Below are 16763 nucleotides of genomic sequence, written 5' to 3'. Positions count from 1 at the left end.
CCTTTTGACGGAGGCTCCCGTCTTCGTCCCCAGCATGTATGTAACTCAGCAGGAGAAGTCTCTCCTCCTCCACTCCGTAGCAGGCTAATAGGCTGTCTGTCCATGTCTGATGAGATCCATGGTGGATGGGCATGCCTTCAGCGCATGTACCGCGCCCCGAGGCCGCTCTAGCGCATCTCGTTAGCGCGGGCTCGTGGGCTGGGCTCCATTGTTCGCCCCGGGCCTAGCAGTAGGGATGCCTCCTTGTTGGCTTCCATCGAGGAACCCCCTGGCTTGGAGCCCGCGCGGGTCAGCACTGACACTTGACAGGGGCGCTTGGTGCGTTCCTAGTGTTGGTAGCACAAGGGGCAGCGGCGGCCATGATGGAGACGGAGCCCAGACGCTGGGCTGGGCTAATTAGGTAGGCCGGGCTGGACTGGCGCTGGTTCCATTGGAATCAGGAGGCGGCACGCTCGCTGCTTTTGTAAGGGGCGCTGTTAGCGCAGTGGCGGCGGGGAGGGGGTGAGGGCGCTCTTTGACGTCTACACCAGAGGCAATACAAGACGGTGGTTTGTCAGCCAAATTTCAGTGTTTAGCTCTGAGACAATGACCGAGAGAATCATTCTTTTTCGAGTAAGCAACCATGTGCATTGATTAACTAACAACTCTTGCGATCCAAGACCAAGACTTGTTGGACTCTTGTTCACCCTTTCCAGAGACGTATAGTCTCGGCCCCAAGATCCATCTTGGCAGACTGGATGCCTCCGACATATCCCCGTCCGTTGAAGATTGTATGTTCCAGTTCGAGAAAGGTATCCTGCTCGGCGAATTCCAAGTTGGGACATCCATGGTATCCGTGGCCGTCTCCATTGGGGGGTTAATAGACCCCCAGCGCGGCTGCTGCCATGGGTGCCATGGGTACCTACGTAATCCTCCAGGTGCAGTGGTGACGGCAGATGAACTTGCAGAATCTCTGTCTACAACAACTCCAGACCTCGCTATGGAAGGATTCTCGTTGGTGGAGTCGTAGACCATAGCCGCCTGTTTTTCAGTCACCGACTGTTTCCAATGGATGCTTCAAACATCATTGCTTGGCTTGCTTGCTTACTCGACGCAGGGACTTGGCGGGCTAGAACTGGACCTGAGACTACAGCCACGATCCTACCAGGGCATCAACGGTCGAGAACGACGTACGTACACCATCAGGCAGCAGAGATTCATCGAGCTAAGGAAGAGACAGTCCGGGTAGGAAGGATCTAACCAGGTCGACGAGTTCTTTTTCGAGCCCAGGCTTTCCAGATTTAGATGCGGGAGCCCTACGGCAGACGAGTGTGGCTGTCTTGGATCACATCCATCCCATCAATGCCGCCATCTACGTCCCATCTCCTCACTGCCAAGCCTCGAGGATGCACCGGACAAGGTAGTTGTCGGATACAATCTCGTACCGTATCCCTTGCCTCCATTAAGGTACTGTAGCTAGCCCTGCTGGGCAACACCAGACGTCATGCTCTGCGTGGCTGCAGTCGCGCGAGCGTCTCGTGTCTCATCACAGCTATCCTGTCCCATCCTCCAGCTGCGCATGTATGCGCATGTATCTCATCTCAAGTTGACGCGAGCGGTAAAGCACGGCAACTTCCACTGACGGGACGAGACGAGACTCCTGACGTGCTGCCAAGACGACATCTCCACTATGGGTATCCAGCCGTCGAATCCTCCCCTCGTGGGTGGCCTGTAGGATCGAGGTCCAACGGGACGGCTTATTAACCCGTCCCCGTTCTTTGGCTTTCATGCTTATTCGTGTTACGGGGAAGACCAACGTCACACACATCAAGGCATTGGCAGGATCTGTCTTTACGCAGTCTGTCCGGAGATTACCGCAATCTCCATTCCTGCTACACACATAGAGCTTCAGCCTTACGGCAATGAAGATCTTGGGACGACGGCACCAACCAACAGCCAGACTAGATATGCCTCGCCGAAGCGGGACACACGGTCCGTCTTGGAAGCCGGGCCTTTCGATAGTTTGGGCGAACCCCTGACATGCCAGCCCTTCCCCCCCCTCCACTCCACGTGTGCTTTGGTCGATCACGCCCTGGGCCGTTGAGTTAGTTACTTGTCGCCTGCGGCGTCTCGTTTTGATAATTCTTTTCGCTGCCCTGCCACGATCAACTGTTTTCTCATCCATCGCTAACTAACACGAGCGCCCCTCCTTTCCAATTTTACATGTACCTGATCCTGGGACTGGGCCTCTGCCAAGTGCGTCGATCCAGAAGAGCTGCGCCGGCCTCCTCACATAAGTTCCTCACGAAGGAGCCAACATCAGGCGATGACGGGTTTCAGTCTCGGGGGTCCCCAGTGAACCCCTTGCGAATCCCACCGACGGCCCAGCCCTACGTAGGTGGCTAACTCTCGTCCCTACCTACAGCGAAGCCCTTCCGGAAGGGAGGGCCTGTCTTCCCGGCCGCCGTCGACAATGAGCTTGTTGAGACGGTCAGGGGTGGGCTTGAGTAGTGTAGCGTGCGTAAAAACTTAACCGCGCTGGAATTGCCAAGGCCCTTGACGTCCCTGAGACTTGGCGGCTTCGCTGATCACGATAGTACGGGTACGTGTGTCGACTCCGCAAGGTTCAGCCCTTTCGGCCATGCTCCAAACCATTCGGCTCCGAACAAATCGAGGCTAAGGATGGCGGCCGACAACGTTCGGTCCAGGCAGAAACAGACAGGGCATTGCTTAAGCGAATGCGAGCAGCCCTAGGCCGTATGTGGGTAAAGATGTGTTATTAGTTCTCCCTTTTGGAGATGCCTTTGTCATGTAGTCTCAGGCGAAGCTGGCTTCACAAGTCATGTCAGGACCAAATCCTCTTGGTTCCACTTGGAGATACGATATCCAAGCTGAACAACAGCTTCAAAGGGCACAGCTTCGTATTCTTCAAACGCGCGTCCTCTAGGCAACTACACAGCTTCAATCATGACACCTTGCTGCAAATAGCATGCACAGTAGAGGAACTCGTGGTCCAAGAGCCGAGCTGTCATGTCCAATCTCCATGTCGACTAGCAGGCATCATCCGCCTCAGCCGTTCCCAACAGTGAAATGAACGGACGCATAGCCGGGCCAGCTGTCCCGTTCCGGAAATGCCGTCCGCCTGCCCCCGTCCCATCAGCTAGCTGTCAGAGTTGGATGTCGTTCGTTCCCCGGCAGCTTGGTTCGGCAGTCTACCCTGAGTCCAAAGATAGAGGCGCCACGTGCCGGCTGAAACCGTCAGAACGTTGTCGTGACAGCATGTGTGTGTCGGTCATTGCGGGGGGTGATGATCGGAGCTGCAGTAGGATACAGTCGTCCCGGGTTGCTGGGATGGTGTTTGATTGATCCGTTCACGAGGTTGGTGTTCTAGATCTCACCAGAAGGATTGTAGGAAGCGCGCCGTTGCCGTTATGCTTACGTGCTAATACCCTTAATATCTACTGCCGGGTGAGAGGGGAGCTGAAGGCTAGGCGAACATGCCGCCTACATAGGAATGCACCAGATGAGTGTGATTCTCGTTCATTAATGACTTGACGATTAGTCTGAGACGTATGTCATAGAAGCACTCGGGCCAGTATCTCGAAACAGCTCACAATGCTACCAAAGAGTGCCCCCTGCTAGCAGACAGACAAAAATTCCACTATATCAGAACACATATTATGAATTTTCATTCAATACGGAATAGCTACCCCGACTCTAAGGCGAAAGGCGAACGTTGGAGCGAGGAGCGAAGCGCGAGTTTACCATCTACCCTAGAGCTAAAATAGTACTCCTGGGCACACCAAAGATGGCAGAGACCAGAAGTATCCTCAAATCAATGTCCTGTCCAACCAGATGGCTCTGACCCGCAAAAAAGTTGTCCGGTATTGCCCATCGACGCACCTTCAACTCCAAATCGAAACTGCGACGACGTGAATAGACGCCAATATTTCCACCTCGATATTCGCCAGAGGAACTGTCCAAGTTCAATTCGAATCATACAGACCGTCGATACCGGATTCAATTGATTTGCCCACCATGTCGCAAGATCAGACTCAACCACAGCCCCCGCTGCCCCCGCGCAACGAATTCATCCACAACTCTGCTATCGCCGGAGTCATTGTCGCACCCCTCGCCATGCTTCTCCCGCCGCGAAAGATGGACTTTAGGTTCATGATCCTCGCCGGTGCCTTCTCCATCGCCTCGAATCAGCTCGTCTACGAGTATACTGGCTCATCAATCTACTCCCGCTTCGGCGGCCGCATGGGCTCACTTGTCGGAACCGATCTGCCCGAGGGCGCAAAGCGAACACAACAGCTCCTCCGAGAGCACCGCGAGAGAGAAGCGGCGGAGAAGCGCAAGGCTGAACAGGCACAAGAAGAGGAGAAGACGGGCGTGGCCAAGAAGCTCAACGACGTGTGGATGGGAGGCGAGGACAAGGACTGGCGGGAGAAGCGGGCAGAGGAGCACCGACAGAAGTTCGAGGAGGGCAAAGGCATCGGCGATATCATCATGGAACAGGTTGCGGACGTCTGGAGCGGCAACTGGGGCAAGAGTGCGAAGAAGCAGGACGGCGAGGCAAGTTCGAGCGACGATGCCTCGCCAACAGAGAAGAAGTGATGGCATGAACATTCACGATTTTGAAGAGGGACGGCATCTCCTGATGCCCTGTGTACAAAAGCCACCTGTACTATATCACGACAATGAAGTAAAAATGGGCGACAAAGGCCAGATTTTGGCATACGCGACAATGAGAGATTTAGGAACATATCCAGAGGACCATTGACCATGGACGAAACACATGGCCTGTATTATAGCACACCAATTTGGCGTTTGATACATGTTTGTGGCTCCTATACTGGCGTATGAATTGAATGGATAGCTCAGAAAAGACTCGGCAGCAACAATGCTTGGAGGGGATTCTGGCTTCCACTCTGGCTTCATAGGATATGGGGATGGTGGAGGAACCTCACTCGAAGATTGCCCTCTTCTCCTTGAAGCGTGCCATCATATAACATTCCAAATGACAAGAATCCGCTGAGGATAGACCCATGGATATGCTATATATCCAAGTTGGTATACTCTGCCCCCAATATCCACTCCTGTATCACCACTCACCCAAATTGAAGTGTGTGGTTTTGACACTGGGCGCCCAAGCAAACCCAACTCATCTCACCTTCTCATGATACAGCATTAGCTGCGCTGCAAGCTGCAGAAATGCACACCGAATCGGACGGTTTCGGACGCAGGAATGGAACTTGGGTATGCTGCCTGCTTATGAGTGAGATGACTTACAGAGCACGTCAAGGGAGCTGCTGACAGCGCAGCATAACTAGCACGTTCGATGCTCGAGAAGAACACCACTCAGTTCGTCAATGATTATCCCTCACGATAATAAATGCCAAGGTCTGATCCAGGCCCAAAGGGCGGTTACAACGGCACCCTAGGGCAAAATGCCCGTGGGGTTCCACCAGGGGCATGGAATACGGGGCAGTATTCGTCACCAGATTGTGGCTGGCTTTGAGCGTCAGCTTCACCTCAGCCACCCCGACGCCGAATAGCTCCATTTGCAGAATGAATAGCCTGCGATCGAGAAGAAGCCAAAGCCTGATTCTGCTAGGGCTGGTATGTGATGAGAAATCAGCGCGAATAGAAGTCAAATTTGAAGCTGTTGGTTAGTTCACCGTCAACATGAAACACGCTGGTCGCAGGATGAGGAGGTGTGATGCAGCGTATGGTGCTGGCTGCATACGCACTCCGACTCTGTGAGCAACTTTATCGATGGGTATTTATTTGATACCCTCTCGTCTATTGAACTCCCAAAGCAGTTGGAACGGCCGTGGCTGAAGGTAGTTTACTGCTCATGACTCAAATCTTAATCATGATCAAAGCGAAGCAGAGCAGAGCAAAGTGCAAGGCTCAAGTCACGGAACCCGAGGCTGTTCATCATCGCCACGGGATGACCAAGACACAGCTGCTGTTCTAAATCAGGAACATGGTGCGCTAGGGAAGTGTCATGAGAGGCTCAACAGACCTGAGAATGCCCTACAGGCGACTACAGTCCCGGGCGATCGTCTTGGCTACAAGGGTTGCAGCGCAGCTGGACGGGTTCTGGGCTCCATCCTGTCAGCACAGCCCCGGCACTGTACGTCACTGCACTGCGCCGTGAGTTGCTTCGTCATGGCACAAACAGCTGCTTTGTCGGTGTTGATGTGTGTGTGTTGGGGATAAAGAAGGGGTTACCTAAGGCCCATCGCAGCGACCACATCCATTGTTTATCCCTCTCGTTTCCCCTCTCCCTCTTTCTCCCACCATCAACACACTCGTTTTTCTTGGACCATCTCTCGTTTGCGACCGCAGAACGTGCAACGGCCCCATCCATCCAAAACGTCCCTTGGCCCGCTATTCTAACGCTTGTCAGCTCCGATCCGTCGAATCAGAACCCCCAGACAGACCCTGAGGTACCTTGGTTTGGGGTCTGCGCCTCCACGCAATCCAGCTCCACGACCCGACGTAGCGCGCTACGTGCCAGCGTACCCTTGGAAGAGCGCCTTGAATAGATCCAGCCACCGAGCTTCGGATTTTTTCCTGCTCATTCAACTTTTTCAACATTCAACTTTCCAAACATTTCTGAGTATTTTTGACATCTCTATCGACTTCATCGACGCGCCGCGAGACGCCAAACTGCTTAGCGACGCCATCTTGGCCCTGGCTCTGGTCCTACTCTGAAACCGCTTGTGGCAGCTGCCTCCTTTCTTTGCCGCCTAGCGGCTGACTTCTCGACTTCGCAACTTCGTCTTCATCACCATGGCCGCTCAGGAATACTACAGTCAAGGCGGCCGTCCACAGCCTCCCTACGGTGCCGACTCGAACTCATCACCTTACTACCAATCTCACGATACTCCTTCACCTGGGTCGACACCAGCACCGCCGTACCAGGCCGCGTACTCGGCACCACCCGATACTTCAATTTACCCTGCCGAATCCGCAGGTCACGTCCCTACCTCGAAACCGGCCCCTTACTCACCCAGCGATATATCGTACACACCGGCAGCCGCGTACGCTGCTCCCGGGCAAAGCTCGAGCTCACGACCTCAAGGCCAAGGTCAAACAGAGCAGTCTCCATTTGACACCGTCTTTGACGACAACGCCTATCCGATGAACACAAACTCGAGACCGACGCCTTCCTCTAGCACAGGCGACATTGGCCAGCATGGTTTTTATCAGGATACGAGTTATCACGGCGGACCCGACCCAGCTCATGGACATGGACAGGGACAGGAGGCCATCCCACTCCAAGATCGACCTGGAAAGGATGTCGATGCTGAGATGAACGACCACATCTATGATGCCCCTGGACGGAACAGAAAGGGCAAGAAGGGCAAGGTTCGCCTGGGCGAGTTGGGCATGCTGGGCGCAAACAATAAGAGAATTCCTTGGGTCGTCTACATCTTTTCTGTGGTCCAGATTGCAGTCTTCATCGCCTGCATTGCCAGGAACGGTAAGTGCCCGTAACATTCCACGTGTTGTGATTCTTGACTAAACAGTTGCAGGTGTACTAACTGGGTCCCCCATTGCGACCAAGCCCGATTTCAACATCTTCATCGGTCCCTCGTATCCAGTCCTCATCAACATGGGAGCCCGATTCGCCCCTTGTATGCACAACGTTAAGGGCATCCAAGACCGAGAGATGCTCAAAACCTCGAGCGGCCTGCAGGATCCTGTCGTTTTCATGTGCCCAAACGCCACTAAGAACGACACTCTCTGCTCTCTCAAGACAGTCTGCGGCTTTGGTGGAACTGTCCCGAACCCCAAGTTTAACGGTGACATCGATCAGAGCCCACAGCCAAACCAGTGGTTCAGATTCATCACCTCTATCTTCCTCCACGCTGGTGTGGTTCATATCCTCTTCAACCTCCTGGTACAGCTCACCATCGGGAAGGACATGGAAAGGGCTATTGGACCTGTTCGATTCTTGCTGGTGTATATCAGTGCTGGAATCTTTGGCAATATCATGGGAGGAAACTACGCACCACCCGGCTACGCGTCTATGGGTGCTTCTGGTGCCATCTTTGGCATTATTGCTTTGACCCTTCTCGATCTTCTCTACTCCTGGAAGGACAGGAAGAGCCCGGTCAAGGATCTCCTTTTCATCTTCCTCGATATGGCGATCGCTTTTGTTTTGGGACTCTTGCCTGGCCTGGACAACTTTGCTCATATTGGTGGTTTCTTGATGGGTCTCTCTCTCGGCGTCTGTGTTCTCCATTCTCCCAACTCACTGCGAAGACGGATAGGTCAGGAGCTTTCCTACTCAGCAGTGTCACCCAGCACTGGCGAGACGCCACCCCCCTTCTTTAAGAACCCTGTCGGTTTTTTCAAGGGACGAAAGCCTCTTTGGTGGGCTTGGTGGTTGATTCGTGCTGGATTTCTGGTCATGATCATCGTCGTCTTCATCGTTCTTCTCAACCGATTTTACACCAGCCACGAGGTTTGCAAGTGGTGCAAGCACATTAACTGTCTGGTAAGTTGCAGTTCTATCCGATTTAAGACTATTCATTTGCTAATTCTTTGTAGCCCGTCAAGGACTGGTGTGAGTTGGGAAACTACGATGACCCGAAATAAGTTGTTAGAGCGTTGGATCTGCAACATTGCATTCTCAGCACCCATTCATTACCTATTTGGATGCAGTTTATAGAAAGTTTTGGACAAAGGCGTGCTGGCTGAACTATCAACAAGGGAATGAATATCACGCATTGCACAGCATCGGCGTTGTCATTGCAGTTTACTTTTGAGGGAGCTGTCAGAATCTCAGACGAGGCCAGCTCTTCTTTTCGAGTTTGTTTTACGAAGTCATGATTCGTACAGTTCAGGGGACGCAACCAGTCACATTTGATCGGTGGTTTTCGGGACGGTGTTTGGGGTCGAGCTACCATCGTCCAGTCGACCGGCAGTGGGCAGGAAGAAGGATCAGGTACTTTCTCAGCCCGCTCGAGTCTCGACATGGATATGGGACATGGGTTGGGGATTTCATTACATGAGAATGCAGCTCTTGGCCCTCGCCGGGCTCAACAAACACGACGCAAAGGTCATGCGATACCCCGCAGGCTGTTGGCTGTATGACTAAAGAGTCACTCTACATTAATATCTAGTTACTTGGCGGTAGTATAAATGGCGTTTCTTGCCTCCTATTTCGTGTCCCTTTGTCCGTGATTCTCTCATCTCCTCGGGCTGCTTTTGAAGTGACCGAGCAACTACTGTGTCTGTCTCTGCTATTTGATGCTCTACCCATCGACAAGTAAGTCTAGATCTTGTTGTTTCACTGTTTCGTTATTTCATGATGAATCCTTTTTTATGCATGGCTTAGCTGAATGTCCCGAGAGGGATGACGGATGCTTTTAGAATGGATGTCTGAATGTCTTGTTTCTTTCATTTTGACGAGGAGAGCTGGAATCGAAGTTCTGATGGCACGATGAAGCTGACTCGTCTGTGCAGATGTGAAACGGGGGCAAATGCATGATCTTGGGCACATCAAGTGGCTTGCTGGGTTTTTGTGGTAGGTAATGTGCGGTGAGGGGTTTGAGCCATACCCCGAGTAGGTAGGTGAATCTTGAATAGTTTTGTAATTTTATCAAGGATTTGAAGCCAAATGTTCATTTTCATCCCTTCAATGTCGTCTCTATGAAGTCTTGTCGTCCTGTTTGAGCTACCCCGGATTCTGATGGGGCCCAAGGGATGCCTCACCAGGGTCTCAGCCGAGATTCACACCTCAGGCTTCAAGAAAAATACGCCAGGTCACGTGAATATCACGGCACGACCAAGGTGGGGCAAGTCACGTCACGCCCTTTTGGCAGTCGCGTTGACGCGGTTAAGGGAGCTTGTAATCAATTAAAGTCGTGTCGTCGATTTCAAACCCAGAAACTGCATTGCCCCGTCCAACCGCTCAACGTCAACAAAGAAAGACGAGGGGACCAAATCTCGGGAACATCAATCACTCTCTGCCACACCCGATTTTGATGAAGCCGTGAATACTGAATCCATTTCCCCTTTCTTTGCCTTCCTTTTTCTTCACTCTTGCTTTGTCCCCCCTTTGATACCTACCATTCATCACCGTTGCTACCATGGCAAGCGCTGTCCTCCCCCAGAAGCGGGTGCTGGGCGAGACCCTCACCCGTCAGAATATTCCATCTTCTCCTTCATCGATCAAGAAGCGCAAGGTCGATGCCTTCCCGTCCTCGCCGGCCGCCGCTCGAGCACCTAGCTCGCAGAACGACCACCGATCAAAAATGAACTCCAGCCAGCCCAAGAGTGCCTTCGAGTCTGAAGTTCTCGAGAAACTGAGCCAGGACTTGTCGGACCGGAAAAAGAACAACACAGAAAAAGACCAGGCATGGGAGCGACCGCCTGTCGTCGACTTCGAGCCCGAGCGAGACAATCTTTGTTTCCAGTCTATCGAGGCCGAAGAGGGGACATTGCACGGTGGAAGGACAACCGTCAAGCTCTTTGGTGTCAACGAAGCCGGCAATTCGGTAATGCTGCACGTCACCGATTTCAAGCACTACCTGTACGTTCCTGCCCCTGTCAATTTCCAACCGCAAGATTGCGCCGCCTTCAAGGCATATTTGGAGACACAGGTGGCTCAGCACCAGCCGACCATCCATTCTGTTGCCTTTGCCATGAGAGAAAACATCTACGGATTCCAGGGAAACCAATCCAAGCCATACCTCAAGGTCACGGTGACGGATCCCAAGTTCATTAACAAGGTTCGATCAACCATCCAACATGGCAATGCCAACTGGAAGCGTATGTGGAAGAACGACGGCGAGATCCAGACATTCGATAACATCCAATATGTGCTACGATTCATGGTGGATTGCAAGGTAAGCGGATATACAACGTTGGCGAAAAACACATACTGATACTTGAACAGGTCCGAGGAATGTCTTGGGTGGAAGCCCCGGCAAAGACCTTCAAGCTCCTTCCCGAGAACCTTCGCCAATCCAACTGTCAGATCGAGGCCGAAGTGAGTTATCTCGACCTCATCGCTCACGAGCCGGTCGGTGAATGGTCCAAGATGGCACCCCTGCGAATCCTGTCCTTCGATATCGAGTGTGCTGGCCGAAAGGGCATCTTCCCGGAAGCAAACCACGACCCCGTCATCCAGATCGCCAACATTGTGACGAAATACGGAGAGAAGAAGCCCTTTGTCCGAAACGTGTTTTGCCTCCAAGAGACAAGTTCCATTGTGGCAACTCAGATTCTCGAGTTCGAGAAAGAGGAGAAGATGCTCAGCGAATGGCAAAAGTTCCTGATCACGACGGACCCTGATATCATTACCGGCTACAACATTTCGAACTTCGATTTCCCCTACCTCCTGGATCGAGCAAGACATCTCAAGGTCAGCGGGTTTGAATACTGGACTCGAATCCCGAGCGTGGCGTCCAAGGCCAAGGAAACCAACTTTTCGAGCAAGCAAATGGGCAACAGAGACACGAAAGCCACCAACACGAACGGTCGACTTCAGCTGGATATGTTGCAACTGATTCAGCGAGATCACCATCTCCGAAGTTACACCCTGAACTCGGTGTGCGCCAATTTCTTGGGCGAGCAGAAGGAGGATGTCCACCACACCATGATTACAGAGCTCTTCAACGGTACCCCCGAATCGAGACGGCGTCTTGCGCTGTACTGCTTGAAGGATGCCTATCTCCCACAGAGGCTGATGGACAAACTCTCGTGTCTGGAAAACTATACCGAAATGGCGAGAGTCACGGGTGTGCCGTTCAACTTCTTGCTATCTCGGGGTCAGCAAATCAAGTTCATCAGTCAACTCTTCCGAAAAGCCCTGGAGCAGAAGCTCGTCATCCCCAATCTCAAGTCTGAAGCGTCCGATGAGCAATACGAAGGAGCCACAGTTATCGAGCCTACGAGAGGCTATTATGACGTTCCGATTGCCACACTGGATTTCGCTTCTCTGTACCCCAGTATCATGCAAGCTCACAACCTTTGCTATACCACGTTGGTGAGCAAGAAGGCGATCGAAGCGTTTGGCCTCAAGAAGGACGAGGACTACATCGTCACGCCAAACGGCGACACCTTTGTGACTGTGAAGCAACGCAAGGGTTTGCTGGCGCAAATTCTCGAGGAATTGCTTGCTGCCCGAAAGCAGGCCAAGCGCGAATTGGCGGTTGAAAAGGATCCCTTCAAGAAGGCTGTGTTGAACGGTCGCCAGCTGGCTCTGAAGATCAGCGCAAACAGTGTGTACGGCTTGACAGGTGCGACAACAGGAAAGCTTCCCTGTCTGGAGATTGCCAGTAGCACAACGAGTTTTGGCCGCAAGATGATTGAGAAGACCAAGGAAGAGGTGGAAAACCGATACAACATCGCCAACGGCTACTCGCACGACGCCCAGGTTATTTACGGTGATACGGATTCGGTCATGATCAAGTTCGGCACCAAGGACCTGAGAGAAGCCATGAAGCTCGGCGAGGAGGCGTCGAAATACGTGTCGGACAAGTTTGTGAAGCCCATCAAGCTTGAGTTCGAGAAGGTGTACTTCCCATACCTGCTCATCAACAAGAAGCGTTATGCAGGTCTGTACTGGACGAAGCCAGAGAAGTACGACAAGATGGACACCAAGGGTATCGAGACGGTCCGACGTGACAACTGTCTGCTGGTGCAGACGGTGATTGAGAAGGTGCTGCGAATGATTCTGATCGACCAGGACGTCCAAGGCGCACAAGAGTAAGTTGTCACCCCTCCCCCTCCTCCGATCTGGGCTCCGAGATGGGTTAAGGTTATCACGGAGATATCAAACTGCGCGGGGCGAAAGCGGGATGCTAACGGAGAGATAATCTAGATATGTCAAGGAGACGATTGCGGATCTGCTGCAAAATAAAGTCGACATGTCGAAATTGGTCATTACCAAAGCGCTCACAAAGGACGATTATGCAGCAAAACAGGCCCACGTCGAGCTGGCTCAGCGCATGAAGAAGCGCGACGCGGGCTCGGCCCCGGGACTCGGTGACCGAGTGGCCTACGTCATGGTCCGAGGCGCCGCCGGCGCCAAGAACTTCGAGAAATCGGAGGACCCCATCTACGTGCTGGAACACAATGTGCCGATAGATACGCGCTACTATCTGGACAACCAACTGGCCAAGCCACTGGGCCGTATCTTCGAGCCGATTCTCGGGGAGACTAAGGCACGCTCGCTTCTGACGGGAGACCATACGCGCACCATCTCGGTTGCGGCTCCCACCGTCGGTGGCCTCATGAAGTTTGCAAAGAAGACGCAGACCTGCATGGGCTGCAAGAAACCTCTGACAGGCAAGGAGGAGGCTCAGGGAGCGGTGTGCTCTAACTGCGCACCTCGCGTGGGAGAGCTCTACAAGAAGACGCTTGATCGAGTTTCGGACCTCGAGGTGCGTTTTGGGCGACTGTGGACCCAGTGCCAGCGCTGCCAGGGCAGTATGCACTGCGAGGTTATCTGCAGCAGCAAAGATTGCCCTATCTTTTACATGCGCATGAAGGCCAAGAAGGACCTGGAGGACGCGGGCCGTGAATTGTCTCGCTTCGACGCCGACCAAGCAGCTATCTGGTAACGAGGTTGTGAAGGAGGACGTGTGGGAGAAGAGAGTAATGATGATGAGATTGGCGACGGGGAGGGGGATCTCGCTCTCCTCGTCCGTGTCGAGCTACCCCTTGTTTGATCTTTCTTTCTGTGGTTTTACTATACGGATATAAGCAATTGTGGAGGAAAAGAGTGACTGGCAGAGAGGGATCTGTCGACCCGGGCGGCAAGACGAGGCCATGAGCCGGGATGTGAAATGAAAGAGAAAGCTGCTGGGACAGGCGCGGATGGATGGACGGATGGTACGCGCCCAGGTACAAGCATAGTGATTAGGCGCAAGGCACCAGGCCCAGGCGTAGGCATCGTGTTTTGATTTTGTTGTCGTTGAATGTACGTAAGGCGTTTCCGGGGGCTCGGGGCCGGGGCGGGATTGGAGCTGGAGCTGGACCAGGGCCCGACGTCATTGCAGATATCACCACATTTTTTATTATTTTTATATGTAGTATAGAGAATACAAGAGTGGCATTGCATTGTACGTTTTGGGCCTCGACGAAGGATTCTATGACAGACGCAATGGAGCATTGGAATATTACGAGGGGCTACGAGTTTCGTGAAGAGTGGCGTAATCTTGGCACTATCCCGTCGAGATGTTGCATGTTGTTGAAGCAACGGTGGAAACATTCATGATGCAGCTGTGGAAACATATCGTGAGCATTGGTGGAAGCATTCTGGAAGCGTATGCTTGCAAAGTAGTCGGTCACAAACGGGCCAGCAAGGGGTAACGTCTGTGTGTCCTGGACGGTGAGAGGTGAGGAGGTGAAGACAGGAGAAAAGTGGCACGATGTCCATGAAGTCGGGTGCTTTCCAAGGGCTGCCCAATGCCTGTCCCCTTGAAAGATCGCCGGTCGAGGCCTCTGGGGTGTTGATGCGGCGTCTCGAGTGGTCGGACACAAAAAACATGACGGTATGAACTCGGGAGAGGAGACCCCGGCCGTGGGCAGACCGACGGTGAAGCGTGAGGCGGTATAAACGCAGAGCAAATGAGGCACCGTTTTGAGAGACGAGAATATCTCGGAAAACAGAGGAACAAGACGGAAAGAGTCGGAATAAGGGGTTTAGCCGGGATTGTTTTCCAGAGCCCCAGGGTGCGCAAGGGCCTCAGGGCCTGTCAAGGATGAGAGCCCAGGGGGGCGTGTAAGATGGTGGGTGAGATGCAGTGATGGGGGTTCGGGGATGGGATGCGAGACATCCGAAGGGTGGTCTGGGTAAAAGAGAAAGAGCGAGATCCATGGGAAAAACGGATTCATGATGGTGGTCGAATTTGCGGAATCGGGGGATTGCCGATGCCCTGGTGGTCGGTTGTCGAGTCCGGGGTGTCGACTAACACCCGGAGGAGATCCGAGGGCTTTAGGCGAGAACAACGAGATGCTGTGAGGGTGAGGGTGGCACATCGATAATCACAAGCTGAAATCGTTGGAGGGCGCTGAAAAAAAGAGTGAAAAAGTTGTCGGCCGATTATCTACCGTAGCGCAGATTCTTTCCTCTGTGGACTTCGATGTCCGGACGAGCGCTCCAACGGAAACGGTGGCCAGCCGTGCTTTAGCCTCGGCCGACGAACTAGCATTGGGAGCGAGAGAGCCGCCTAAAGGTGGCATCGCCTCACGGTGCACATCGCCCGAGAGGACGGAAGAAAGCGCCGGAGGTGAAACGTAGCGTGCGGACTCCAATCGGACCGGGGAATAACGTTGACAATTGACAACTATTCATGACTGTTACGGCAACGAGTCACGGACGAGAGAGCGTCGCAAGCGTCAGGGTCAGACTCGGAGCGCAGGGTCTTGGCCTCTCCCCCGGATTCATTTCATCCTGGCACCCCGCTGAGGGGACGAGAGGGGAGGAGAGGCGAAAAAAGGCCGGTCACGGCGGCGGGTTGTGCCCAGCAGGCATGAATCGAAACGGACCAATCCGTTGTTCGGGAAGGCTTCGGTAGCACCTGGTGGCCTACCTTGCTGTATCGAGTTTTGAGGTCTTTGATAGTTGTCTTTGCCGTTATAGGTCAAAGAGAGCGCCAAAGGCAGCTGCCATTGGTTGGCTGTTAAGGTTGATGGCAATTGATTCTTCAAACCAGTTGGCAAGGCGGCCAATGAGCGGGCTCTGATAGTATCTGGTCTAAGGGTCTGGGGAGGAGTGCCCAGAATGCGCGTCGATGGGGCCACGGAGCTAGGGCCGTGAGGCTTGGGATGCTTGAGTTGCCCAGGGGTTTCGCTGTCTGCGGGAAGATGGAGGCGGTCGCCGAGCTTGGCAGGCTAAGGTGAGGCATCGTAATACTAACGACGTCGGTGGAATCTGGCCGAGGCCGGACATGATTCGATGCGCGGTATCCGTGCATCGAGGCACACATGGAGACCTCACTCGGTAGGTCCCAAAGAAGGCGGCTTTCCCCAGTGGCACGTCAGGGCCCGCACAGCGACATCAGTTACTGCAGGTTCGCATGGGAGCCGGGGGGGCCCAGGGTAGCAGCAGCAGATGCAGACGGGATTCCCGCGTGCTGCGCGGCCTCTGATTCGGTAGCACATATATTTTATTTCCTTTCTGGGCTGTTCAGTCAAAGTTTGGGTTGAGAATTGGTAATGGATTGTTGATTTGGGGCTTGTCGGGTTTGATCCCCGGGACTCAGCCCCATGCTGAGTCCTGCGTTCTTGTTCGGGTTTGATGGAGGCTGGCGTGTCTTGGGCGGCTGTTGTGGCGGCAGGAGACGAGGTTGTGTGAGGTAGATGCCTGTAAGCCCTCAACGACGGGTAGACAGGTAGATGGTCGATGCACTTGGGGAGAACGACCAGGGGCATGCTGAGATTCACTCGCTACTGAGAGCCTCGAACGCGGGATGTCGTGATGATCTGGAGTAGTGTGGGGTGTTTGTTGGCTGAGGGGACAACGTCTCTTCCCCAGAACAGAAGCAGGAAGAGCGTCAGCCCAGCTCATACGTGCGCCAGAGCCAGAGCCAGAGCCAGACCCAGCTGAAGTGTATCAGTATCGATGATTGATGACGATGATTTCAATGACCCAAGAGGCGGCGATAAGATGTGCATACCCCCACCACGCGAGCAGCAGCGCGGCAGCGGCAAGCGTGGAGTGCACGCAAGGGTGGAGAAGTGGCTTGGAGCCAGTTGCCATCCGATGGACGGGGATCTTGATATTAGCTGGGATAATGAACGTT

At 53.5% G+C, this 16763-nt stretch overlaps 3 protein-coding genes across 3 annotated transcripts; all 3 read left to right on the top strand.

Moving 5' to 3' along the window:
• Positions 1-4017: 4017 nt before the first annotated feature.
• Positions 4018-4599, top strand: NCS57_01128000 (uncharacterized protein; the record flags this gene model as incomplete). Its single annotated transcript, XM_053061000.1, has 1 exon — positions 4018-4599. One exon carries the CDS (start codon positions 4018-4020, stop codon positions 4597-4599), a length of 582 nt encoding a protein of 193 aa, XP_052909386.1.
• Positions 4600-6786: 2187 nt separating this feature from the next.
• NCS57_01127900 (Rhomboid-like protein) lies at positions 6787-8601 on the top strand (the record flags this gene model as incomplete). Its single annotated transcript, XM_053060999.1, has 3 exons — positions 6787-7480; positions 7533-8500; positions 8554-8601. The coding sequence occupies 3 exons, from the start codon at positions 6787-6789 to the stop codon at positions 8599-8601; spliced, it is 1710 nt and encodes a 569-aa protein (XP_052909385.1).
• A 1496-nt stretch (positions 8602-10097) lies between these two features.
• On the top strand, positions 10098-13577 carry NCS57_01127800 (DNA polymerase; the record flags this gene model as incomplete). The annotated part of the gene is made up of 3 exons (XM_053060998.1): positions 10098-10856; positions 10907-12720; positions 12836-13577. The coding sequence occupies 3 exons, from the start codon at positions 10098-10100 to the stop codon at positions 13575-13577; spliced, it is 3315 nt and encodes a 1104-aa protein (XP_052909384.1).
• Positions 13578-16763: the final 3186 nt, after the last annotated feature.

Source organism: Fusarium keratoplasticum, chromosome 9 (genome assembly GCF_025433545.1).
Source record: "Fusarium keratoplasticum isolate Fu6.1 chromosome 9, whole genome shotgun sequence".
NCBI lineage: Eukaryota > Fungi > Ascomycota > Sordariomycetes > Hypocreales > Nectriaceae > Fusarium > Fusarium keratoplasticum.
This window is presented reverse-complemented; position numbering and strand designations above follow the sequence as displayed.